Raw genomic sequence first — 27067 nt, 5'->3', positions numbered from 1 at the left:
ATGGTTTATACAGATAATACATAAATATTATCAGGTTCTCAATGGTAGTACAATTCGGGGGGGGGGGGGGGCTGAAAACAACTCTGTCCTCTAGGGGGGGCATGACAGAAAATAATTGAGAACCACTGCTCTAAAGGAAGCATCAGTGTTTCCTAGGCTAAAGTAGGCTCTAAAGGAAGCATCAGTGTTTCCTAGGCTAAAGGCAGCTCTAAAGGAAGCATCAGTGTTTCCTAGGCTAAAGGAGGAGAGGAGGAGGGGGAGGAGAGGAGGAGAGGAGGAGGGGGAGAGGAGGAGGGGGGAGAGGAGGAGGGGAAGGAGAGGAGGAGAGGAGGAGAGGAGGGGGAGGAGAGGGGGAGGAGAGGAGGATGGGGGGAGAGGGGGATGGGGGGAGAGGGGGAGGAGAGGAGGAGGGGGAGGAGAGGAGGATGGGGGAGAGGGGGAGGAGAGGATGAGGGGGAGGAGAGGAGGCGAGGAGGAGGGGGAGGAGAGGGGGAGGAGAGGAGGAGAGGAGGAGGGGGAGGAGAGGATGATGGGGGGAGAGGGGGAGGAGAGGAGTAGGGGGAGGAGAGGAGTAGGGGGAGGAGAGAGGGAGGAGAGGAGGAGAGGAGGAGGGGGAGGAGAGGGGGCAGGGAATGTGGGCGGAGGCGCTCCGGAGCTCCGGAGCGACTCACTCCACCTCTCCGGTTCCAGCTTCCCCGGAACGACGCGCCCTCCTCGGCCCGTAGGACCAACTCTCCCCGGAGTCACGCCTCGCCTCGGACGTTTCCTCTTCACGGTGAGTCTCTGGTTTATTTGTTGTCCAGGGTGAATCCCGGGTCTGCCGTCTGCCGGGACTGTTCAGGGTCAAACCCAGCGGGTTGTTCCTCTGGGGGAAGTGCGCACTTCAGGAGCGCGGAGCTTCATGTCCCACAGCAGTGTTCCGCTGAGGGACATGTTGGAGGCGGTCACTCTGGTTTTACTGCGTCTTTCTGCTCCGAAACGAACCAGCAAGTCCCCTGGAGCTGATCACACTCTTCTTACCTGTTTACAACCTGAATTCAGTGTCCTGCAGTCCTTCGCTTCTAAACACCAAGTCACACTGATTTAACGTTTAACCGTCGATATATGCTGAGAGCACATTTTCAAAACATGTCTGAGAAATGAGAAATAAGAAAGATGAAGTCTGATGATTGAATTGATGTGCAGTAGTAGTGCTAGAACTTCAAGACTGGGTATCGATCCGACACCATGTAAATACTATAGTCATATTAGATCCTTGGTATATTCCAGTAAATTATTCCATTTGAGATGACATTGGACCTTATTAATCCCACATGGGAACATTCAGCATTCATAGCAGCTCAACAGCACAAACACAGTTCTGATAGTTACACACAAGAGAATAAACTTTGTGTGTATACACAGATAATAATATAAAAAAATAAATAAATATATATATATATGTATATATATACATACACACACACACACACACACACACACACACACACACACACACACACACACACACACACACACACACACACACACACACACACACACACACACACACACACACACACACACACACACACACACACACACACACAGAATAGTGTGTGCAGCTGTGCTCAGAGGAAGTACCATGCAGCATAGAGAATGTGACACTAAGTATCAATCTCCACTGGTATTGTTCATGTCGATACCAATGTGGGTATCGATCTTCTGGCTGGTTGGATCAATCTGCCCTCCACTAATGTGCAGACAGAACAGAAGTGTAACTGGGAGACTTCCTGAACTCTAAATAGCACAAGTCCTTGATACGGTAGTTATTGTGAAACTACAGCGTCTGTTATTTAACCCAAGTTTATGGTGCTTTATTTAAATGTTAAAACACTCAGTTGATGCTTGTTGTTCACTTTTAATTATTCATTTATTCACTATCCCAGAAGTTTGATCAATCATCTTTTAAGTACAGCTCTTTACCTATCTACACTGTGTGTATATCAATCTACACTGTGTATATCAATCTACACTGTGTGTATCAATCTACACTGTGTGTATCGATCTACACTGTGTGTATATCAATCTGCACTGTGTATATCAATCTACACTGTGTGTATCAATCTACACTGTGTGTATATCAATCTACACTGTGTGTATCAATCTACACTGTGTGTATCAATCTACACTGTGTGTATATCAATCTACACTGTGTATATCAATCTACACTGTGTATATCAATCTACACTGTGTGTATCAATCTACACTGTGTGTATCAATCTACACTGTGTGTGTATCAATCTACACTGTGTGTATCAATCCTGGAAATTTACTCTATTTTTAGAGGATTTTTCTTTTTACTGGATTTTTCTTTTTACTGGATTGCTTTCTTTTTTCTTTTTCTTTTTACATATTCTTTTTTTGTGCTCTTTTTTGCTCTTGTTTCGATATTTACATATTTTAATTCCTTAATTTTATAAGTTCTGCACCTTTTACCTTGAGCTGTTGTAAATTTGTGTTTCCCCCTGGGGAGGAATAAATAAAGCTATCTCTTGCTCTCTCTAAAGAAAATTCAGATTTAATTCAGAAAAAAAACAAAGCCAAGGCATTTTCGGTCAATGTACCTTCCAGCCATTCGATTTTTGTTTTGATGTTGGAAAACGAAAAACCAGGAACCTGAATGAAGTGTGAGAGTGAATGGTTGGTGGTGGTCGGGGGGGCCTCGCTTCCATCAGTCTGCCCCAGGGCAGCTGTGGCTACAGTCGTAGTTTACCACCACCCAGTATGGAGTAAATGAATAAAGCAATGCAATGTAAAGTGTCTTTGAGTGTCTAGAAAAGCGCTGTATAAAGCCAATGCATTATTATTATTAAACCATCCGATTTTCATTTTTTGATTTGATATTGGGGGAAAAATTGAAAATTGAAAAACGTAAATCGGGTCGTTTCCCGTTTCCTGATATGTGTTTCTGAAACAAAAACCGGGGAATAGAATATGGCCGTAATTCTGTATTTTAAGTTTGAGTTGCCGGAAAACCGTAAGTCAAGTCTCTTCTTCACTTGACGGGAGAGTAAACAATGGCACATTGCGTTGCTGCCCCCTTCAGGCTGTCCAGTTTGATGCTCAGTGTGAGCATCAAACTGGCCCACCAGTTGATTCGATGTTTATCCGCCTGCTACAGTTTATATTGAAAAAAAATATTTTTTTAAATACACACGGTGCAATAGATTGACTGGAGACGGGCGAGGATTTACTAAACCTACACCCTTCTACTTTACACACCTGTTAGCTTTTCTACTGCAATGTATGTTTTTTTTCTTTTATTTGTATTTGAAATGAAACAAAAAGTGACCAAAGAAAATCTTACTGTTGTTATGTTATTTAAAATAGCATGGAATATTATTATTTTATAACCCAGGTGTTAAATATGTAGTCTTTGATCAATTGAATTCATGAGCAAACCTTGTCTTAGTATTGTGCCACAAAACAGAAAAAAATTATTGAAATATAAAAAAGAAATCCAAACTTTTTTCAACTAACTTTATTGAAAGAGAACATTTTTTCATGAAGAATGAATATTTTGTTAAAATCACACATTCTTTTGCTGTTTCATTCACTGCTGAGACAGATGAGGCGCTGCAGAGCCTCCAGAAAGGGTGTAGGGTCGCCACTCGCTGGCAGTAAGGAGCCTCCAGAAAGGGTGTAGGGTCGCCACTCGCTGGCAGTAAGGAGCCTCCAGAAAGGGTGTAGGGTCGCCACTCGCTGGCAGTAAGGAGCCTCCAGAAAGGGTGTAGGGTCGCCACTCGCTGGCAGTAAGGAGCCTCCAGAAAGGGTGTAGGGTCGCCACTCGCTGGCAGTAAGGAGCCTCCAGAAAGGGTGTAGGGTCGCCACTCGCTGGCAGTAAGGAGCCTCCAGAAAGGGCGTAGGGTCGCCACTCGCTGGCAGTAAGGAGCCTCCAGAAAGGGTGTAGGGTCGCCACTCGCTGGCAGTAAGATGCCTCCAGAAAGGGCGTAGGGTCGCCACTCGCTGGCAGTAAGGAGCCTCCAGAAAGGGTGTAGGGTTGCCACTCGCTGGCAGTAAGGAGCCTCCAGAAAGGGTGTAGGGTCGCCACTCGCTGGCAGTAAGGAGCCTCCAGAAAGGGTGTAGGGTCGCCACTCGCTGGCAGTAAGGAGCCTCCAGAAAGGGTGTAGGGTCGCCACTCGCTGGCAGTAAGGAGCCTCCAGAAAGGGTGTAGGGTCGCCACTCGCTGGCAGTAAGGAGCCTCCAGAAAGGGTGTAGGGTCGCCACTCGCTGGCAGTAAGGAGCCTCCAGAAAGGGTGTAGGGTCGCCACTCGCTGGCAGTAAGGAGCCTCCAGAAAGGGCGTAGGGTCGCCACTCGCTGGCAGTAAGGAGCCTCCAGAAAGGGTGTAGGGTCGCCACTCGCTGGCAGTAAGATGCCTCCAGAAAGGGCGTAGGGTCGCCACTCGCTGGCAGTAAGGAGCCTCCAGAAAGGGTGTAGGGTCGCCACTCACTGGCAGTAAGGAGCCTCCAGAAAGGGTGTAGGGTCGCCACTCGCTGGCAGTAAGATGCCTCCAGAAAGGGCGTAGGGTCGCCACTCGCTGGCAGTAAGGAGCCTCCAGAAAGGGTGTAGGGTCGCCACTCGCTGGCAGTAAGATGCCTCCAGAAAGGGCGTAGGGTCGCCACTCGCTGGCAGTAAGGAGCCTCCAGAAAGGGTGTAGGGTCGCCACTCGCTGGCAGTAAGGAGCCTCCAGAAAGGGTGTAGGGTCGCCACTCGCTGGCAGTAAGGAGCCTCCAGAAAGGGTGTACGGTCGCCACTCGCTGGCAGTAAGGAGCCTCCAGAAAGGGTGTAGGGTCGCCACTCGCTGGCAGTAAGGAGCCTCCAGAAAGGGTGTAGGGTCGCCACTCGCTGGCAGTAAGGAGCCTCCAGAAAGGGTGTAGGGTCGCCACCCGCTGGCAGTAAGGAGCCTCCAGAAAGGGTGTAGGGTCGCCACTCACTGGCAGTAAGGAGCCTCCAGAAAGGGTGTAGGGTCGCCACTCACTGGCAGTAAGGAGCCTCCAGAAAGGGTGTAGGGTCGCCACCCGCTGGCAGTAAGGAGCCTCCAGAAAGGGTGTAGGGTCGCCACTCGCTGGCAGTAAGGAGCCTCCAGAAAGGGTGTAGGGTCGCCACCCGCTGGCAGTAAGGAGCCTCCAGAAAGGGTGTAGGGTCGCCACTCACTGGCAGTAAGGAGCCTCCAGAAAGGGTGTAGGGTCGCCACTCACTGGCAGTAAGGAGCCTCCAGAAAGGGTGTAGGGTCGCCACCCGCTGGCAGTAAGGAGCCTCCAGAAAGGGTGTAGGGTCGCCACCCGCTGGCAGTAAGGAGCCTCCAGAAAGGGTGTAGGGTCGCCACTCACTGGCAGTAAGGAGCCTCCAGAAAGGGTGTAGGGTCGCCACTCACTGGCAGTAAGGAGCCTCCAGAAAGGGTGTAGGGTCGCCACTCACTGGCAGTAAGGAGCCTCCAGAAAGGGTGTAGGGTCGCCACTCACTGGCAGTAAGGAGCCTCCAGAAAGGGCGTGGGGTCGCCACTCACTGGCAGTAAGGAGCCTCCAGAAAGGGTGTAGGGTCGCCACTCACTGGCAGTAAGGAGCCTCCAGAAAGGGTGTAGGGTCGCCACTCACTGGCAGTAAGGAGCCTCCAGAAAGGGTGTAGGGTCGCCTATTACATTATTCTTGCAAGAAGAGACAATGTCACAGTAGAACCTTGGCAAGTCACAACAAAAGTCATGCATACTTGACAACTACATTTTGTTGAAGCTCTATTTAATATAATTCCAATTTTAGTTCAACAAACTCAATGACTCACAATAAGAAATACATACAAACATCTCGCCAAATCCTATCATTTCTGAGAGTAAAGAAAAAATTTTGCAAATCACAAATAACCAATGAAAGAATCAGAGAACAACAACAAAAAATTGAAATGAATGATAAATTAAAATATCAAAAATTCCTGCAAAGCAACATGGAACTTTAATCATCAGAAGTTTAATTATCAGAGCGTCAATTCCAAGAAAATTCAGCAGCAAATCTCATCGATGAGGAGTGGAAGTGTGTGTGTGTGTGTGTGTGTGTGTGTGTGTGTGTGTGTGTGTGTGTGTGTGTGTGTGTGTGTGTGTGTGTGTGTGTGTGTGTGTGTGTGTGTGTGTGTGTGTGTGTGTGTGTGTGTGTGGTTTGTCCACTGGGTGTGGTTGGAACTGTTGTGGGGGGGCCTGCAGTACTACCCCAGCTGCCGAGCCCCGGACTAGGACAGCCACCCTCCAACCACCAGTAAGGAGCCCCCCCTCCCCACCGTCCCATCACCTAATCCCAACACACACACACATACTCACACATACATTTATTTGGTTGGGAGGAGGGGTGCCCCCCACTCCCCAGGCCCCCACCAGGCCACTACGGGATCTCATCCTCCACCAATCCAACCATGAATAGGGAGGGAGAACCACTACCCAGCCCCCCCGGAGGTGCCACGCCTGAGCGAGCGTTCCCCCCGGACTCCAGCCGCACTCACCCCGGAACACGGCGGGGCCACAGCGGGAGGTGCTGGGGGGAGCCCCCACCCCCCCCACCCTGTGAGGTGTTGGATGCATGTAGAGGTGTGTATTTGACTTTTGATGAGGTGGTGCAATGTGTGTGTCTAAGGTGCAGTTTAAAATTGAGGGGGTGGGGGGGGGGGGGGGGGTTCTACCGCTGCCCAGCGGGAGAACCCTGAAAGCCAGCTGATCCCCTTTTTACATGCAGTTGGGATTATTACTAGTCAGGGCCTGGTGGTAAGATGACAGAGGTTCATTTCGCAATTTGTGTAGCCTATTGTTGACTTACTGCGCTGCTGTTGATTGCAATTTGCAAAAACCTCTTTATCTGTGATTTATATGTGGTTATTTGATGCAGATATGAAGCTCTGGGCGTGTTTTCTTTTGCATGTTATGATTTTGCAGGTTTGCATGGGTGTCTGGCAACTTGGTGGTTTGGGCTGGTTTTTATTGGTTCTAAGATTTGATTGGCTGGAAACTGTCCATGTGATCTGATCACACTGATTGTGAGCTCATTGATTTGTTAGTCGACACCCTCACTGGCAGCTTCTGTTCCTCTTCAACCTCGAGTCATTTCAATGAAAGTTACTCCTGGATGAGGACCAGGGTTGGGAAGGTTACTTGAAAACTGTAATCTGTTACTTGTAAAAAACAAGTTACTTATCAAAAAATGTATTCAGTAACTTTCTCTAAGTACTAAAATAAAAAAGTAACGCACCAGAGTACTTTTAGTGATTTTTTGGATTACTTCACCAGCAAACATAAAAAATAAAGACAAAGAATAGAATGTGTCGTCTGCTGTGTATTGACACGTCTTATACACAGTAGATACAAATTACACTGAACAAGTTTTGAACAATCAAAACTCAGTAACCAATCAGGTGTCGAACACTGATTTTTTTAAGGAATCAAAACCACAATACAAATAATGCTTTCAATTTCTGTTCAAGAAAATGTGCTCAACTTTTCCAAAACACTCTCTCTCTCTCTCTCTCTCTCTCTCTCCCTCTCTCTCTCTCTCTCTCTCTCTCTCTCTCTCTCTCTCTCTCTCTCTCTCTCTCTCTCTCTCTCTCTCTCTCTCTCTCTCTCGTCAAATTTTCTCATTGGTTTTAATGTTGTTTTGTTCTGGACTAAATATGAATATTTGATAAGAGGCTTTATCTGGCAGCATGAATCACTGATTGATAATAACTAAACAACCTGCTGAACCCGCAGCTCAGTCAATGGGCTGACTGAGGCCCAATCCCAATTCTCTTTTGTACCCCTCTGCCTACCCCTTAGCCCTCTGCATCTGCCTCTGCCTTCCCCTTCAAAATGAGGGCAAAGTGATAAAAGTTTCAGCCCTTAGATTTGGGATGCCCCCCTCTCTCGGCTCAGCCCCGCCTCTCCCTCTGCTCAGCCCCCCCCCCCTCCCTCTGCTCACCCGCCTCTCCCTCTGCTCAGCCCCCCCCCTCTCCCTCTGCTCAGCCCCGCCCCTCTCCCTCCGTCTCACAGTTATGACATCATAATACGGCGCCGTTATATCAGCAGAGCTGAGCCACAGATGTTAGTAGATTTTCCATCAGGAGCGTCGTCCTGCCGTCCAGAATTCCCCGTGTTGCAGCAGCTCGGCTGCTTCGTTTCACATCAAGGAGAAAAAATAGACGGAGACATGGATTATTCAGTTTCTATTTGGACTTCAGAAATATTTCCTCATCCACCATGTGAAAGTGGAGGAGCTTCCTTGTTTGCTCTGGTCCCTGTTTTCAAAACACCCTATTAGAAGACTTTGGAACTCTACAGTGTAATAATAATGTTATAAACACCATCTCTACCAAACAAATACACACGGAAGCTCCATACGGCAGCGCTACTGCCGTTCTTACTGGTATAAAACACAACAGGTTTATATAACTTTAGAAGTGTATATATGTGAAATGCGAATCCTTTGGCGCCATGTCCTCCTACCCCTCTGTTTAAAGTGTGCATCTGTAAATGCTTTGTTTAGAGGGGTGAATAGCCCTTCCCCTCACCCCTCTGCCTCTGCACAGTAGTGAAATGGGACACCCCTCAGACTCTCGTGAATGCACATTTCAAAGGGGTAGGGGTAAGATGAAGGGCTGAGGGGAAGAAATGAGACGCAGCCTTAAAGGCACCATATTATACTAAATTGACTTTTCTGTGCTTTAAACGTCATTAAAGTCCTATTTGAGGTTCATATACATCCCCAACGTGGTTTTGTCATTGATTCCCTCAATTTTGAGCTGGAGGGCGATCTTTCTCTGTTCTACCTGGTGGGGGAGCTCAACACCTTGATTCTATTTGATGACTCAGCACCACCTTGCTGATGTCACAGAGCTTTTACATTTGTTTATGTATTGCAACGGATTGCAGTTACATTTATTTTGTATCCTAATTAAGTAACGCTGTTACATGCAATCCATCACTACCCAACCCTGATGAGGACTGAGACGTGCCTCACTGATCTGTGTGCAGATGTGGAGTCAAGCCTGCAGTTTTCCCAGAGTTGGCTGCAACAGAGAGAAGAGTTGACCCACATAACGGGGAATGTACAGCAGGCAGCATCGTCGCTTCGAGCGCTCAAGTTAATTTTAGTGCGCTCATGCTGTGCTTCATTTCACAAAGGTAATAGACGTTTGGTTTGAACATTTCTCATCTTCAGATGTGGTTCCACACCACTGTACGTGTTGGATCTTTTGGTCTGTGGCCTCCCAGAATTGTTGGGAATGTGAGAGCGTTTCATAACCACCTCCTGGGGAACTTAGATAAAGGTTTAAAGTAGATGTTTGAAGCCTGCCTACAGCTTTTGCAGGATTAAAAACTATGAAACAAACATTTCATGTAATGTTTGACTGGGTGGCTTGTTTCAAATCTGAAAGCTATTTCCTGCCTATTTCACACTTTAATTAATGTTTAATATTTAACAGCCACAAGAAACACAACCTTTAAAAGAGAGATATAAAGGGTTAATTACACAGAATGGGAAGGTGTGAATGCAGAAGAAAACAAAGTACATAGATCAACCAGCAGTCAAAAGCTATAGCAGCAAAACTAAGGCGGTGTGCACACCATGAAAAACGGTTAACCTGAACGTGCCGTTTTCGGCCTGTCGTCCACATGAGGCGGGTTCAGAAGCATGAAAACACTTGTTTTTTAACACGGGTCCCAGAGTGGGGACATTTTAAAACCCTGGCTTGTGCCGTCCAACCCCCCGGGGTGAGGACGGCAAAGTCGGTGAAAACGATCATCTGTGGAAAAAAGATGATGCAGTCGCCCCCTCTACCCCCACTGCAGTCTACAATGTCATCAAATACCCACAACAATCAGGGACTACAAGCTGCAGGGAAGTTGCATAAAGCTACATAATGCTAACAGCAGGAAGAGTGAGGCCATAGACCCTTAACAAAGGGCCCCGGACTCCATACTCCCGGAGCGCCCCCCACAGGACGTCTCGGGGGACGCGGTCGAACGCCTTCTCCAGATCCACAAAACACATGTGGACTGGTTGGGCGAACTCCCATGAACCCTCAAGCACCTGGTGGAGGGTATAGAGCTGGTCCAGTGTTCCACCATCAGGAGAACCTGGTGGAGGGTATAGAGCTGGTCCAGTGTTCCACCATCAGGAGAACCTGGTGGAGGGTATAGAGCTGGTCCAGTGTTCCACCATCAGGAGAACCTGGTGGAGGGTATAGAGCTGGTCCAGTGTTCCACCATCAGGAGCACCTGGTGGAGGGTATAGAGCTGGTCCAGTGTTCCACCATCAGGAGAACCTGGTGGAGGGTATAGAGCTGGTCCAGTGTTCCACCATCAGGAGAACCTGGTGGAGGGTATAGAGCTGGTCCAGTGTTCCACCATCAGGAGAACCTGGTGGAGGGTATAGAGCTGGTCCAGTGTTCCACCATCAGGAGAACCTGGTGGAGGGTATAGAGCTGGTCCAGTGTTCCACGACCAGGACGAAAACCACATTGTTCCTCTTGGATCCGAGGTTGGACTAACGGCCGGACCCTCCTCTCCAGTACCCTGGAATAGACTTTCCCGGGGAGGCTGAGGAGTGTGATCCCTCTGTAGTTGGAACACACCCTCTGATCCCCCTTCTTGTAGAGAGGGACCACCACCCCAGTCTGCCAGTCCAGAGGTACCGTCCCCCGTCACAACCTCAGTGACTCCAGCTTGGGTAATGGACGAGTCCACCTCTGAGAACCCAGCCTCTGCTTCCTCAACGGAAGACGTGGTGGTGGGATTGAGCAGGTCCTCGAAGTATTCCTTCCACCGCCCGACGACATCCCCAGTTGAGGTCAGCAAGGCGGAAACTCTGCCTCCAGACAGCACCGTCCTCAAAACAGTATTTCTTCCGCGCTGTTGCAGGCGATTCACACCTCTGTGAAGCTGCGTCATGCTCCGCGCTAAACTCACTGAAAATAGTCCCAATCATTTGTGTTGCGTTAGAATTGGAAACACTGCAGTGTGTGCTGCGTTGATAAAGAATTTCTCCAGGAATTAATAAAGTGATTCTGAGGTTTTAAAGATAGGACTAGTTTATTATGAGATGATGACGTCATGCAGACCCCCACATTGTCCACATGGAACTAAAATACTTTGTACTGCTTCCTTTTCTCACCTTCTACTAACCTCAAGTTTTCTTTTGAGAGAATACATGCATACATTCCTACATTTATTACTTTACTGTAGAGACGAGTTTATTACTGCCTCATATAAAATCTACTAATGATAATTATAATATTAAATCAAACAGAGCTCTGGTATCAGAATAGTACTAGTATCAGCAGATACTTTAGGGTATCGGGATCAAATCGGAAATGAAAAAAACTTGATCAGACACCTCAAATAAGAACTTTTCAATGTTCATGAATTGTGCTTCAATACTTTGTTGTTGTTGCACGATGTGCAGAAGCCATTGCCTAAGGGTTTGCCTAACCCTAACCCCAGCAGCAGGCAGGTGATGAGGGAGACAGAAGGTAACTACATCCTGAGCCGCTCCACTTGTGGGGAAAACAATTAAGATCTAGACCTCTGTAGTTTTGCATATTGTTTCTAATTGATATTTTATGTTTCATTTATCTAGTATATGTGCATATATACTTAGTTTGGTATCATATGGCTTTTTATTCTCGCGAAGACTGGTCTTCTTTGCACACATGACACCGCCCCATCTTGTGCTGTGCTGCACGTTCCAGCTCGCTAATGACTATCATTCATATTTTAATCATGTTTATCAAGTAACGTCACTGCTGTAGGAGCTCCACAGCTCGTTAACATGTCCGAAGCCACCTGAACGCATCACTCAAAGCTGTCAGCTCCTAAACGGCATTATTCCGTTCTGACATCAGGATACTACAATGACTTTACACCGTTAAAAAGATATATTAGTCCTCAGCTAGATGTCAAAAGTTCTCTATTTTTAATCCTGCTGTTGTTTGTTTTTTAAAAACAGTGTTTAAAGTTGGTACTATTTTTATGAGCATAATGATATTCTTGTCATGCGTGCTGCGTCTGAGTCACATGTAAGCTGCTGGTCCAATAGGAAAGCACAAAACATCCAAGATGGCGGCGACCGCAATAGATCTTATGGCAAAAACCTTTAATAAGCCATCAAAAATATGCTATCTGGCCCTGATATCAATAACGTCACTACTGGATGAGCCCCACAGCTAATTGAATTGTCACAAAGCACCCCCTATTTATGGGGATACGTTAACAAGCACCCGAATGCATCAATCACCGCCGTCATCTATGAAGCGGCATTTTAACTCTACAGCCTATTATTGTGTCAAATATACTGATGTATCTTGTGTTTTTGTGTCAAATACGCTTAATAGTCCCTCAAATGTGTCAAATATACGTTGAAATCCAATCCTTCAAATCAATAATGCTGAAAAACATTGTCATGGACGAGTTATTTGGAATTGCGTGGACCCGGTTTGCACTTTAGTGGACAACTTGTCCATTCAGGCGGAGCAGCGCTTGTTTTTCTGCAGCAAGTTAATAAGTATTCCCTGGGGCCTCTCCCTGAGCCGGCTGAAACGCTGGACATTTTTTGTTTCTGAGCCCAGTGCCGAGTTCCTCAAAGTTTCTACAAAGGCCGCGTTGCCTAGCTGCAAGGAAGGAGGCGTGTGTGTGTGTGTGTGTGTGTGTGTGTGTGTGTGTGTGTGTGTGTGTGTGTGTGTGTGTGTGTGTGTGTGTGTGTGTGTGTGTGTGTGTGTGTGTGTGTGTGTGTGTGTGTGTGTGTGTGTCTGTGTGTGTGTGTGTGTTGTGGTGATTCCTCCCTGTCCTTTAATCTCCTCCCTCCTTGAGTGTTGCTGTAGTGCTTTATCCTCCTTTCAGTTGCAGTGAATGGAGCTCAGTGAGGCGGACAGACGGCCTGTCAGCACTGCCTTGCTTTCTGTCCTGCAGTTTGTGTGGTCACTGTAGATTCTTTCACTGAAGCTCATTGGATGTCAACTGCTCTGCTGTGTCTTTATAGTCTTCACTAGTTTGGATTAAATAAATGCAGAGACATTTTTCCATCGTCTCATTTTCTACACTGCAAATGTTTAAGCTCATAAGAGCCTGTTTCTCACACCAGCCATTGACAAACTCAAGAGTGATTGAAACAAGATGAATTTCCCTGAATGATTTATTCCATAAATTGTATAATTAATATGACCATGAACTGATGACTAAAAGATGTGTTGATGATGAATGATATAACCAACTGAACAAAAAATGTACCTGCATATCTTTTAATAAAAATATTGTTCCATTCAGTCCATCAAAGTCACTCTGTTGTCATTTTAAAGAATCTAACAGCAACAAACAGAAGTCTTTAAAATCCACAAAATGAGGTGAAGGGATTTTTTACCTCATAAGGACCACTAGGTAGCATTTAGTTGGTATGGTCCCTCCTCATGCGGGGAAACATTTATGTTGTGTTTGGTTATCGATAATGATTAATAATTATCAAAGATAGTTATTAATAATGTTGTTGAAATTTAATCTGATCTGTATCAGAACCTCGGAGCTCCACCTGTCTTAACAGGAAATTATGGTCAATTCAGTTCTATCAGTCTCTTAAGATATACTAAACAGTTGATCGGGAATTGTAATTAATAGTTAAATTAATTACAATTACCAGAATTAACAGTAAAGCTTGAAGGATTTTGGAGTTCTTGACACAGAAGAGTCGACATTTCATTCACCTTTGTGTTCATTAATAACACAGCAAGATTGATTCCAAACATTATATTTATTTACAATGAAAACAATGAAAACACATTCTAACTACCAATATACAGCTGGGTGTATGTAGGTGTGTGTGTGTGTGTGTGTGTGTGTGTGTGTGTGTGTGTGTGTGTGTGTGTGTGTGTGTGTGTGTGTGTGTGTGTGTGTGTGTGTGTGTGTGTGTGTGTGTGTGTGTGTGTGTGTGTGGAGAAAGAGAGAGAGAGAGAGAGAGAGAGAGAGGTGGAGGGAGTGTGTGAGACGTGTGATGAACTACAAAACAAGATGGCGGATCACAAGAAACTCCATTCTAATGGAGGTTATCAGAGAGCAGGAAGTCTGTCCTGAGTCTCCACCATGTGCTGGAGAACAATGGAACAATAGAAGCTAGCCACAGCATCTGCTTCCTGTGTGTCTCTGCTAGAGGACCATTTCTAGAATGACTTGATGTGAATGAGACTTGTTTTGTAAAACGTCAGGAGTCGTCAGATGGTGTTCAGTTACTGTGTGATGTTGTCTTTGATGTGATATGTGTAGGATTGTGAGTTAACTAGTTAGTAAAGCAAAGATTAGCATGCAGACCCTGTGTCTGTGGCAGAGCTAACGTTGGTTTACAGGTTGATCACTGCTCCTAATATCATTATCTATAGAACTCAATCACTGTAACAGAACCAACACATCTTCATAAAGTTAAACAGTTCTATCATAGCATCAGGTTTAACTAGTCTCAGGTAAAGCCCAGTTGTTGTTCCCACTTCCTTGAAGGAGTTCAGTTGTTGTCCTGCTGGAGGGAAGCTGGTGTCTTCTCCTGTAGTTAGCACCTCCTGCTAACTGTGGTTGCTGGTTCTGCAGGCTGAGGAGAAGAAGATGGAGTTGATGTTTCAGGAGTCCTTTGCAGCTCCTGGTTGTTCCTTTTGTCCAGACTGAGGATCTGGTCGCTCAGGTCTGTGATGGTTTTCCTGCTGGTTGAGGAAAACACAAAGAAGTTCTGTGGGGTGTCGTTTCCCTGGTCCGTCCTGGAGGAACTGGTTGGTTTCCCTGGTTGATGGGAGATCAGACTCTGGGTGCTGGTCTCTGGACCAGGGGAAGGTCTGACCCTCGTGGTGGGTCAGCAGAGGCGTTGAGGAGTGAAGGCCCCTGGTTGCAGGCCTTTCCCTAACCCGTGCCGGCCCATAGCAGCACATCAACGTGAAATAAAGTGCGATTCGTGGGGAAAAAATGTGCTGGTCTACCTTTTTGATCCTTATCCCATACTGTAGTTTGAGCCAGAGTTTGAGCGCATCTGACATAATGAAGTCAATGCGGGCTTCGCTCGGACGTCCACGGATTTCAATTTCATGACCCGCCAAACCACCTGTCATCGAGCAGTAAATCAAAATAAAAAATAAAAAAATGACATAACCTGCAGCGTGAAAAAGCGCAAAGTTGACCAGGAAAACCTTCAGTTCAACTCTGACTGGACTGAACAGTTTAGCTTTATATTACTGGAACTTCAGCTTTAATGCAAACTATCCTCCAAAATCCCACAGCCGCAAAACAGAAATTGAAAACATAACATGATGCAAGCCCTCCGTGTCTACGATATGTCTGCATTGGTACAAGTGACTGCAGCAGCGTCATCATTGTTTGTTTCATGGAACCTTGCCAAAGCTAAGAAACCATTTGTTGATGCCGAGTTAAATACAAAAATGCTCAATTAATATTGTTGATGAAATTTTAAGTCACGACAAGAAAAGCAAGAAAGCGGTTGTGGAGCTGTTTAAGGTGCATTTACACACAATGACGACAAGCTGGGCAAGAATCTCAGTTCCTGACCGCGTATCCCGATTTTGACCTGAATTACATGATTCAGGGTTGAGGCGTCATGCCATCATAGACAGTCGCCACCTTTTATCATGAGTTTCAAGTAAGAGCAGGGAATCGTGGCAAATCATCATGAGTCGTTAAGCACCGTCAGCATTATTGGTCTGTGGTGTTGTGAAGTAATGCGCAAAACTGCACGCTGCCGTGGGCTGCTCTGTGCCACTGAGTATTATCACTTTCATTAATCTGTCAGGAATGTGGCGAATGGAGAGAATTTGTTGTATTCAGTTGTGGATTTTGCTACGAGGGATGTGTCCAGCCAGCCAGGCTGCACCACACCAGAAGAAATAAGAATCACCATCTTAGTGCTCTGGTGGAGGCGCCAGTGTTCGCACTAGGTGTAAAACAAGTCAGGTCCACAACTGGGTAAATATATATACAGCTCTGGAAAACATTAAGAGACCACTGCAAAATTATCAGTTTCTCTGACTTTAACATGTATGTGTTTGAGTAAAATCAACATTTTTCTTTCATTCTAGAAACTACTGACAACATTTCTCCCAAATTCCAAATAAAAATATTGTCATTTAGAGCATTTGTTTGCAGAAATGACAAGTAGTCATGATGCAATGTTTTCAGACCTCAAATAATGCGAAGAAAACAAGATCATATTCATTTTAAAACAACACAATACTAGTGTTTTAACTTAGTCAATCAATATTTGTAATATCAATATTTGGTAGAATAACCCAGATTTTTAATCACAGCTGTCCTGCGTCTTGGCATGCGCTCCAACAATCTTTCACATTGTTCTTGGCTGACTTTATTACACTCCTGGCGCAAGAATTCAAGTAGCTTAGTTTTGTTTGATGGCTTGTGACCATCCATCTTCCTTTTGATCACATTCCAGGGGTGTTCAATAGGGTTCAGGTCTGGATATTGGGCTGGCCATGACAGGGTCTTGATCTGGTGGTCCTTCATCCACACCTCGATTGACCTAGCTGTGTGGCATGGAGCATTGTCCTGCTGGGAAAAAAACAATCCTCAGAGTTGGGAACATTGTCAGAACAGGAGGAAGCAAGTTTTCTTCCCAGATAACTTTTTATGTGGCTTGATTCATGTGTCCTTCGCAAAGACGAACCTGCCCAACATTGCATAACATGCATTAATTAAAGGTATACAGGAGGATTTTCAGGAATTTTAGGAAAGAACCGCCCTCTCCACCGTTTGAAAAAAATGCGCATGCGCAACGCTGTACCTGCTCCCGAGACGGAACGCCTAATAAAACGCGTGCGAGAGACATGCACGAGCCCACTTCTCCTCGTGCACGCTCTGTTTACAAGTCACAAGTCGGCATCGCTCACATAAGCTCACTTTACAAGAAGATTTGCACCAGAGGGGGTGAAACTGTGTAAAAATGTCAGAGAATAATGCGTCGGGTCAGCCACCGGCATGATGAGGACCGTGTGGAGTGAGCTGCGCGCAGGGACGACGGGCTTACATCATATATCACCAGAATGATTGACAATTGGGAGGACCAGTTATTTTGATGATCCACCCGGAAGAAGAAAATCCTCTACTATACCTTTAATAAATTATTCATGGGTTATTTCATAAACCAACACAATTAAGTAACAAAAGTCATCTAATACGGAGATCTAATCTACTAAACAGCAAACACTATGTGCAAATAAAGAGGGTGTGTGTGTGTGTGTGTGTGTGTGTGTGTGTGTGTGTGTGTGTGTGTGTGTGTGTGTGTGTGTGTGTGTGTGTGTGTGTGTGGATGTAATGGCCACAAGTGTCCACCAGGTGGGTGCAGACCTTGGCGGGTCAGTGTGAGTTGTGACTTTGAACGTCCACCGTGATGAGCGAGTTGGGTCCTCATCCAAGATGGCGGCTCTGGTTCCCTTTGGTTACTGAGATGACCACAGATGCTCTCTGAGGTCATGTGACGAATGGACGGCATTGCCCAGTCCGGTTCAGAGTCCGAGTTCTCGCTGGATGTCGTAACATCCAGTTAGAACTCTGGTGATTGTGCGGAGGTGGTTTAGCGGCACAAGTTAGCGGTTCGGATGCTAAACGTGGCTATGATACCACAAGCAGACGGTGGGCGTGCGCGGGGCACACGCTCGTGAGGTCAGGTTAGTGAAAGAGAGGGTAAACAGGAGAGAGGAAAACATAGTTTCAGGTACGAAACTCGGTTCTCCACACAGGGATTGAAGTGACCTCCGGGAAGCTAAACCAGACCCCTGGTGTCTGAGGTGGAGACCGGTCTCCCCGGGGCTTCGGACAGGAGTGCGCATGTATGTCGCATTCACGCGTGTAAACAAACAGATGCAGGTTTATCAGAAAACACAGAAAATAAACACATTGCATGTGCATGATTCAGGCTGATCTAATGCTGCCCAGACAAAAGCTTGCTTCCTGTTCGTAGCGTGCGGTTGTTCAGCACCGTTCGTGTGTGTTGCCATGGTAACTGTGTTACCGTCTGTGTTACTGGACCGGACTTCAGTGTTCTGGATTCCAGCGGCTTTGCTCTCAGGTACCGGAGTAAGCCTCAGGTCGGGAGTCCCAGGGCACTGCACAGCGAGAGAGTGAAGAAGTTGGGTTGCTGCGGAAGAAGAAAAAAAATCTAATCTCACTCGTCCAGCGAGGTCAGAAAGGTCAGAAAGGTCTGGCCTGGTCTGCGTGGGCCACTACCTGGCTCTCTGCACCCCCATACGCAGCTCTGCATCTGGCCTGACGCAAACCTGTCTCGAAGAGGGTTTGTTCTTTCCCACTGCTACCTTCTATACCTGTGAGTGGGGTTCGCCTCAGAGCTTCTGGGCGGGGGCTCTGGCTGAGGATGGAGGCTTTGGATCGCCCTGGCGCTGGGGGGCAGTGCTGCAGCTTGGGCACAGTGTGGCCGGGGGCCCCCAGTGGGGGTCAGGTGACCAATGGCCAATTGTACAGGGCTGACCATGCAGTCTATTTGTCCTCAAAGAAACATGGTTTAACCCCCCCCTCTTCCTGAGGATGATGACCGATGGATGCTCAGGGCCCAACAAAATCCTCCAAACCAAAAACACAACTATAACTTAATGAAAGAAACCCCTATTAAGAAATACATCAAAAAACCAAACACCTCAATAATGAACTAAATCCTAAACCCTACTAAAACTATGTACAACACCCCCACTTGCTCCTCCTCATGGTTCGGCCCGGAACCTTCTTTACTAGTTTCCGTTTCAGGGGGAATCTTTTACTCTAAGACCGGCCTGAACACAAGAGAAGAAGATAAGTAGAAGCCCTCCTCACACACCACACTACACTCTCAGCCACATCTTATAAAACATTCACAGCTCACACATCAACAACTGAAAGAATCAGTCAAACGTATCAGTTAATTGTTGTATTGCCTCCACAGACAGCCGGATCCACGGACAACAGAAAACAATTCAATCAATCAGTTAAAACAACAATTGTGTCCACATTTAATTTATATATGTGCAAATGGACTGATCTTAAAGTGTTGTGTGCTTTTTAAAGTGCTGCCTGTTCGTTACAGTTCTTGAGGATCTTTTTTTCAATATTTCATAAGTGTGGCTGTCCTCTAATGTTGGTCTGTGTCCATGATGACAGTTGTCCTTCCTTTATCGGCCGGTAAAATAGTGAGAGATGAATCTTGTCTGTGTGTCTGAATTTTTTGGCTCAATATATCGTGATGTTGACTTAAGGCCATATCGGTCAGAAAAGGAAGCAGTACAAACAATTTTTGTAAAATGTAGACAATGTGTGGGTCTGTGTGATGTCATCATCTCCAAACAAACCTGTTCTATCTTTAAAACCTAAAGAGTAACTTTATTAATCCCTGGACAACATTCTTTAGCAACGCCGCACAAACAGCAGTGTTTCCAGCTCAAACGCACCACAAATGATTGGGACTATTTTCAGGGAGTTTAGTGTGGAGTGGGACGTAGCTTGACGGAGGTGTGAATCGCCTGCTGAGCAGCTTTTCATTGTTTTGATGCTACCGTCAGTGCCGTTCTCCTGGACGAGCTGGCATTTTTAAACTGTGACATCTGGCTGCAGACTGGCGCCTCGCTCAGTTTTTCAAACATTGCATGTTGCTGTGCAGCTTTGTGGTGTTTTGAGCGTAAAACACATCCAGACAGCAACGTGTCATGCAAAGTTGGCTAGCATAGTGCTGCTGGAAGGGATTTCCTGACTCATTACTCTGTGCCTCATTGAGACCTGCCTCCCTTCAGAAAATCCAGTCCACAGTTTGCAGCCAGCCAGCAGAGCAGCAGCAAGGAAACACAAGTTGGATCGGAAGTTTCCAATCCATGAATCACATTGGTGTCGGAACCTGATCCTGGTTCAGATCGGCCCCATCCTTATACTACATACATGTAACGTACATCCTCTTCTTGATGTCCAAACATCTTTTACTGGTTATTCATAAAGAAGAAGCTTGTACATTTCAGCTGTTAATTCCAAGATTTTGACAGCTCACTATGGCTTCATTTATGCTTCCACAGTCAAGGCTGCATCAGGTTGATGCGTTCAACATTTTGCAATCAGCCCTCTGGAGTGCAGGCCTATCCACTGTTGTCAAACAAAATCCTGTCGGAAACGGCATTATTGCTATTGATATTGGTACAGCAGCCACTCAGTGACCAAATCTGACCCCTCTATTTAGCTCTTATTGCAGATTATTTCTGTCCAACTCACATGATCCCACAAGGACTGTGCATGAGTTTTAGCAAACTGGACAGTCATGATGTCCATCCACTGAATGTTCCCTCTGGTTTTCCTGTTTGCCAGCACCTGCTGATGCTTGTCACTCCATGTGTTTGTTCCCAGCAGGCAAGAGGGGGAAGAGGAGGACTGCAAGGCGGTGTATGGAGTCCGTAGCAGCAGAAGACCCGTCGTCCTCCTGCGTCGGTCCTGTTCCGGTCAGGCCCTGGCCGAACCCGTCATGAGTTAGAGCGGCGCTGCAGGTCACCACAGGCGCCGCCTCCTCCCGCTGTCTGGAGACCGCAACTCTTCATGAGCCAGCAAGATGCGACTGAGGTCCTCGCACTGTCCGAGCGCCTCCTCGTAGCTTCACACAAGGGGCAAGCTGACAATGTGGTCCAGCTCATCAACAAAGGTGCAAAGGTCGCCGTCACCAAGGTGAGTCTGCCTCCTGCTGCCATGTGTTTGAGTTTCTACAGAGGGTGAAAGCTGATGTGAAACATGGAAGCAACTCTTACATGCAGTTAGCACACGTGGCGTGCGTGTGTGTGTGTGTGTGTGTGTGTGTGTGTGTGTGTGTGTGTGTGTGTGTGTGTGTGTGTGTGTGTGTGTGTGTGTGTGTGTGTGTGTGTGTGTGTGTGTGTGTGTGTGTGTGTGTGTGTGTGTGTGTGTGTGTGTGTGTGTTGCGGTGATTCCTCCCTGTCCTTTAATCTCCTCCCTCCTTGAGTGTAGCTGTAGTGCTTTATCCTCCTTTCAGTTGCAGTGAATGGAGCTCAGTGAGGCGGACAGACGGCCTGTCAGCACTGCCTTGCTTTCTGTCCTGCAGTTTGTGTGGTCACTGTAGATTCTTTCACTGAAGCTCATTGGATGTCAACTGCTCTGCTGTGTCTTTATAGTCTTCACGAGTTTGAATTAAGTAAATGAAGAGACATTTTTCCATCGTCTCATTTTCTACATTGCAAATGTTTAAGCTCAGAAGAGCCTGTTTCTCACACCAGCCATTGACAAACTCAAGAGTGATTGAAACGAGATGAATTTCCTGAAGAAATGCTTCATAAATAAAGTTTGATTTGTCGGTGATCTTTTGACACCTTGATGTTTTGGAGAGTGGCTCAGAAAACTCTACAAGGGGACACGTTTAAACTAATTTGCAGTATTCTTCATGATGAACCTAATGAGTGATTTTTTTTTAGAAGTATGTATGTGGGTGGTGGTGGTGGCAGTTCCTCATGTTGAAAAAGGCTTTAGAAATATCGCTGCTGTAAACAAACCAAATATTTCAGATCATAAATTATTAATGATGTATAACAGATCTTGCTGTCTTCTGTTACTTTCTTCTCTGTAGCACATGTTTTGCTAAAGCAAGTCAAAAACATTGAAAGGAGACAGTCATTGTAGTTTACACACAGAATAGATGCAGTGCAGCTAACTCTTCATTCACTGGGGTCTGCTGGGTCAGGCCTGATTGAAATCATGTTAGCTCATTTTCTTTTGATTCACTGAGTTAGTTTTTCTCAGTGTCCAGGCATGCTCAGTTTTTATCTTTCCTGTGGTTGCACTGTCACGTGTTTGTGTTTGTTTTCTGTAGCATAACTAACTGAGTTAGAAATTCTTCACGTGTGGCCTCGTCACCACTCAGACTGAGATCAACTGCAGCATTGTGTCCTAAATAGCTGATTTCTGTGAGCGACAATGATTGAATCACTCATGCTGGAGTCATTCTGGTAACATTTTCAGCTCGTGGCTCATCTGCATCTTTTAAATCAATTCTACACAAACTAGAGCATGAGAGCATCCACAGCGCTTGGAGCCTCAATTGTATGATGCAACATTACACATGATGAAAATAATTCCGGCAGCCATGTCGACACTCGCATCCTGTTGGTGAACTCACTTTGTATGTGCAGGTCACTCAGAGACAAAAACCAACATCACTTAAATAAATTAAGTGCAACGTGTTAATAAAACCAGGGTTTTTTGTTTTCAGTCAGGCAGCAACATATTGAGCAACCATATAATGCATATTTTTTATTAACACTATGAACATATGGCACTGTGCACCAACATGTTGCCAATGATTTAATTTCATTATTGCAGCAGTATTACAAACATCCCCTGAGAATGGATCAATCAAAAATAGATAAAGTAGATGTCACATGTTTTTGTTTACATTTCTATGACATTATTGGCTTCATTACATTTAGAATCATGTCATTGGTCCCAGTTGGGATCTCACGAGACCACAGAAAGTTTGTTCATTTCTAAGGAAAGACAATTTTCATTTGTCATGATACAGTCATGATATATGAATTCGGACGCAGGAATGTGGTTGACCATCACACCCAGTGGGGGGGGGGGGGGGGGGGGGGGGGGGACCTTTTGCCACGGCAGAACCTACACCACCTTCTGCTGAAAAGACTCTTCCCCCCCATGCACTCAGCCAGTCACTGATTGGTTGAAGCTCTCAGGATTTCACACCTTCAAATCCACAACCTTTCAACAAAAGCCTGCAAAAGCAAACTTGCAGCAAGTTTTCCCCTGTGAACACCCGGGAGGAGCTGGATTCCAGCAGCTCAGCTCACCCAGCGTTAGCATACAGCTAACACTCACCCAGCGTTAGCATACAGCTAACACTCACCCAGCGTTAGCATACAGCTAACACTCACCCAGCGTTAGCATACAGCTAACACTCACCCAGCCTTAGCATACAGCTAACACCAGAGGCCTGCAACAGGGCCTTCACTCTTCCACTCCTCTGCTGACCCACCACGAGGGTCAGACCTTCCCCTGATCCAGAGACCAGCACCCAGAGTCTGATCTCCCATCAACCAGGGAAACCAAGCAGTTCCTCCAGGACGGACCAGGGAAACGACGCCTCACAGAACTTCTTTGTGTTTTCCTCAACCAGCAGGAAAACCATCACAGACCTGAGCGACCAGATCCTCAGTCTGGACAAAAGGAACAACCAGGAGCTGCAAAGAAGGACGGCTCCTGAATCCTGAGTTATTAACCTGTAAACCAACGTTAGCTCTGCCACAGACACAGGGTCTGCATGCTAATCTTTGCTTTACTAACTCGTTAACTCACAATCCTACACATATCACATCAAAGACAACATCACACAGTAACTGAACACCATCTGACGACTCCTGACGTTTTACAAAACAAGTCTCATTCACATCAAGTCATTCTAGAAATGGTCCTTTAGCAGAGACACACAGGAAGCAGACGCTAAAGACTAGCTTCCATGTTCCATTGTTCTCCAGCACATGGTGGAGACCCAGGACTGACTTCCTGCTCTCTGACAACCTCCATTGGAATGGAGTTTCTTGTGATCCGCCATCTTGTTTTGTAGTTCCATCACACGTCTCACACACACACTCCCTCCAGCTCTCTCGCTCTCTCTCTCTCCTCACACACACACACACACACACACACACACACACATACCACGCTGTATATAGGTAGTTAGAATCTGTGTTTTATTTGTTTTCATTGTTAATAAATATAATGTTTGGAATCATACTTGCTGTTTTATTAATGTGCACAAAGGTGAATGAAATGTCGACTCTTCTGTGTCAAGAACTCCAAAATCCTTTAAGCTTGACTGTTAATTCTGGTAATTGTAATTAATTTAGCTATTAATTCAAATTCCTGATGAACTGTTTAGTATATCTTATGAGACTGATATAACTGAATTGACTATCATTTCCTGTTAAGACAGTGGAGCTCCGAGGTTCTGATACAGATCAGAATAAATTTCAATAACATTATTAATAACTCTTCGATAATTATTAATCATTATCGATAGCCAACCACAACATAAATGGTTCCTTATGAGGTAAGAAATCCCTTTAGTCCCTATTAAATTATTGGTCACTATTCACGTCAACACTTCATCACTTTAACCCCCAGAAGACCCCACTCTCTTTCTGCAAGAAGGAAAAAACAGAATTTGAGTCTTATGTATGGATTCTTTTTAAATGACAGATAAATACAGGAAACTGTGCCACCTTCCTCAGAGCGTCATGTGACGTGTTGATCTACATCAGGTGTCCAGCCTGACAGATGTGTCAGGATGGAGGATGGGGTCCCAGGTGTGTGAGAGGCTGTAGCCCCTCTTGTCCCAGTTGATGGTGTCAGGCCATCACCTGGTAAAGACACGTCATCACACATCAGGTGACGTTCTGAGGAAGACTGCAGACGCAGCCGAAACATGTCAGCCAGGTAAAAAACATTTTCCTGTTGTTTAAAAAGAATGCATACCGGTAATTATGTAGTCAGAATGGCAAAATATTTTTTTGAATAATAATTCAACTGAATTTCAGTCTCCTGGTGCCATTGAGCTGAGAATGAGTCTGAACAAACTATTGCTCATTAAGAATGAGGTCCAGTTGGCATCCAGATGTTTAATGGTACCATAGCTGAGCTGCTGAGTGGCCAGATGGCACCCGCACACACACACACACACACACACACACACACACACACACACACACACACACACACACACACACACACACACACACACACACACACACACACACACGATCAGAGTCCCCTGAGGCCTCGCTTTAATCCTCATGTACTCCCATATTTCCAAGGTCAGATAACTCAGTGGACACAGAATGTAAAGCTGCTTTAAAGAAGTGAAGAGCAATGTTCAGATATAACGGTGTGAAGAGGACAGACTCCTCTGGACAGAGAGTGGCTGTTATTGTTATCATTATTAGTACTAGTATTAGTATTATTAGTAGTAGTAGTATTAATAACAATAACAGCCACTCTCTGGACAGAGAGTGGCTGTTATTGTTTTCATTATTAGTAGTAGTATTAGTATTATTATTAGTAGTAGTATTAGTATTATTATTAGTATTATCTCTGGACAGAGAGTGGCTGTTATTGTTATCATTATTATTAGTAGTATTAGTATTATTATTATTAGTAGTATTAGTAGTATTATTAGTAGTAGTATTAATAACAATAACAGCCACTCTCTGGACAGAGAGTGGCTGTTATTGTTATCATTATTAGTAGTAGTATTAGTATTATTATTAGTAGTAGTATTAGTATTATTATTATTATCAGTAGTGAATGACGTGGGTATGCGTCAGTAGTGCGGACGCGGCTGGCGGGGGCCGGCCGGCCAACTAAAAGCCTTGAGATGCTTTTCTTCATGACAGCTTCAATTCCTCCTTGTGAACATCAGGCCAGACGAAGAAACCCGTCCTGCCCCCTTCTGTCCCGGCACCACACGGGTTTCACAGTTTCTTCTGTGTTATAGTGTTGACTTCGGCCCCGTGTGTCGAATATGAGTGTATCCACAAAACCTTCTTCACTTCTGGGGGGTCAGTTTACACGACACTGGTGTCCTGATCCACTGCATCTGTGAAGTTTTTCTTTCGGCTCCCAGGGTGGAAAGATTCTTTCACAGTCGCTCGTCCATCTTGCAGAGACTGATGGAGGCGGAGCCTGTTACTGTGCATCTCTTCCCCTCCCTCCCCTTCCTTCTGCTCATCCACTTGTAAACAAACATGGCCGACCTGTTGTGGTTTAGCTCACGGTCCATATTCTAGTTTTAGCATCCATGTCACTACTTTCATACTTGAGACTCTCCTGATAATATCTGACGCGCCATCAGTCCATACGGATGTCGGGTTCTCTCCATTTTCTTCACGTTTATAACAATTTCACATATCTCTATGGTTTCATTACAAAAACAAGCAACAGTGCCCTCCCATGGCCCCGCATGCTAACTACATCGTTGTGAGTGTGTCCGCTGTTGCGGTGTTAATGCACTCCTTCTTTTAACGGATGAGGTGTTGCCATGTTAAAACGTTGTCTTGTGAACAAGCCCATAGATTAAACAGTCAGCCAAACTCTTTTAAAAGTCAAAAAGCAAGCAGCCCTGCTCCTTTAATGACTTTTTGCAGCTAATGTTGCTTTTCCACTAGCTCCTACTTAGCTTGACTCTACTCCCTTCTCGACTCAGCTTCCTACATTCCCCATTACAATATAGTACCACCACGACGTAGGTGTAGTCATCTGAGCTTTTCCTCATCTTAGATAAATAACCACCTCCGATGTCATACCTCCTCCAGGTACGTACGAACACAGGTGGTTTCCTCATCGATTGAATCGGCCGCCTCAATGCACTGACACTGAAAACCACAAAGCACAGACAAGACAATAATGAGCTTAAAATGAAAATAAAGATGATTGACATGCAAAACTTCTACCATAGATAGACAAACGCAATACCTGATTGGCCGAGTACCGATAGAGCAGGGGTGTCAAACTCAGATCCTGGAGGGCCGCAGCCCTGCATGTTGTCCATGTCTCCCTTCTTGAACACACCGGATTCTCATGATGGTTCATCACTAGGTTCAACAGAAAGCCTGATTACCAGCTGCTCACTGCAATCAGCCGTGATGAAGCAGGGAGACATGCAAGGCATGCAGGGCTGCAGCCCTCCAGGACCACTCGCGTTCCAGACGTGTGCGATAGAGGAATTAAGATGAGGATTTTTCTTTCTGCTCTCTTCTTTTACTTTGGCTTAGGGGGTCACTTTGGCATCAAAACCATGCCTCGTCGCACTTCCTACTTCTGATGACTTCTTCTCTGCGTTACCTCGTCACATGAAGGCTCACTTGGTATCACTGCAGCCCCTGGTGTAACCGAACCACAACAACAACAACAAGTGCACCGGAAATACATGTACACGAAAATGTGGCAGTTACAGATATATGAAGCAAACATGCATTGGATATCAGCTCAAATAA

The 27067-nt window shown here is 45.7% G+C and overlaps 1 protein-coding gene across 3 annotated transcripts in view; it reads left to right on the top strand.

Moving 5' to 3' along the window:
• Nucleotides 1–653: 653 nt before the first annotated feature.
• Nucleotides 654–27067, top strand: part of ankrd6b (ankyrin repeat domain 6b) — a gene marked incomplete at its 3' end in the record, with an annotated part of 51402 nt that continues 24988 nt past the window's right edge. For 2 of the 3 annotated variants that reach the window (XM_080514128.1, XM_080514126.1), the window contains exons 1-2: nt 654–775; nt 20415–20723. In XM_080514128.1, the coding sequence (XP_080370254.1) occupies nt 20598–20723 (126 nt within the window). In that variant the 5' untranslated portion in view covers nt 654–775; nt 20415–20597. Of the gene's footprint in view, nt 776–20411; nt 20724–27067 lie in introns of all 3 variants that reach the window. The other variant, XM_080514127.1, reaches the window with a different exon arrangement.

Source organism: Blennius ocellaris, assembly GCF_963422515.1.
Source record: "Blennius ocellaris genome assembly, chromosome: 18".
Lineage (NCBI taxonomy): Eukaryota > Metazoa > Chordata > Actinopteri > Blenniiformes > Blenniidae > Blennius > Blennius ocellaris.
The sequence above is the reverse complement of the archived record's forward strand: the minus strand, read 5'-3'. Positions and strand labels throughout refer to the sequence as shown.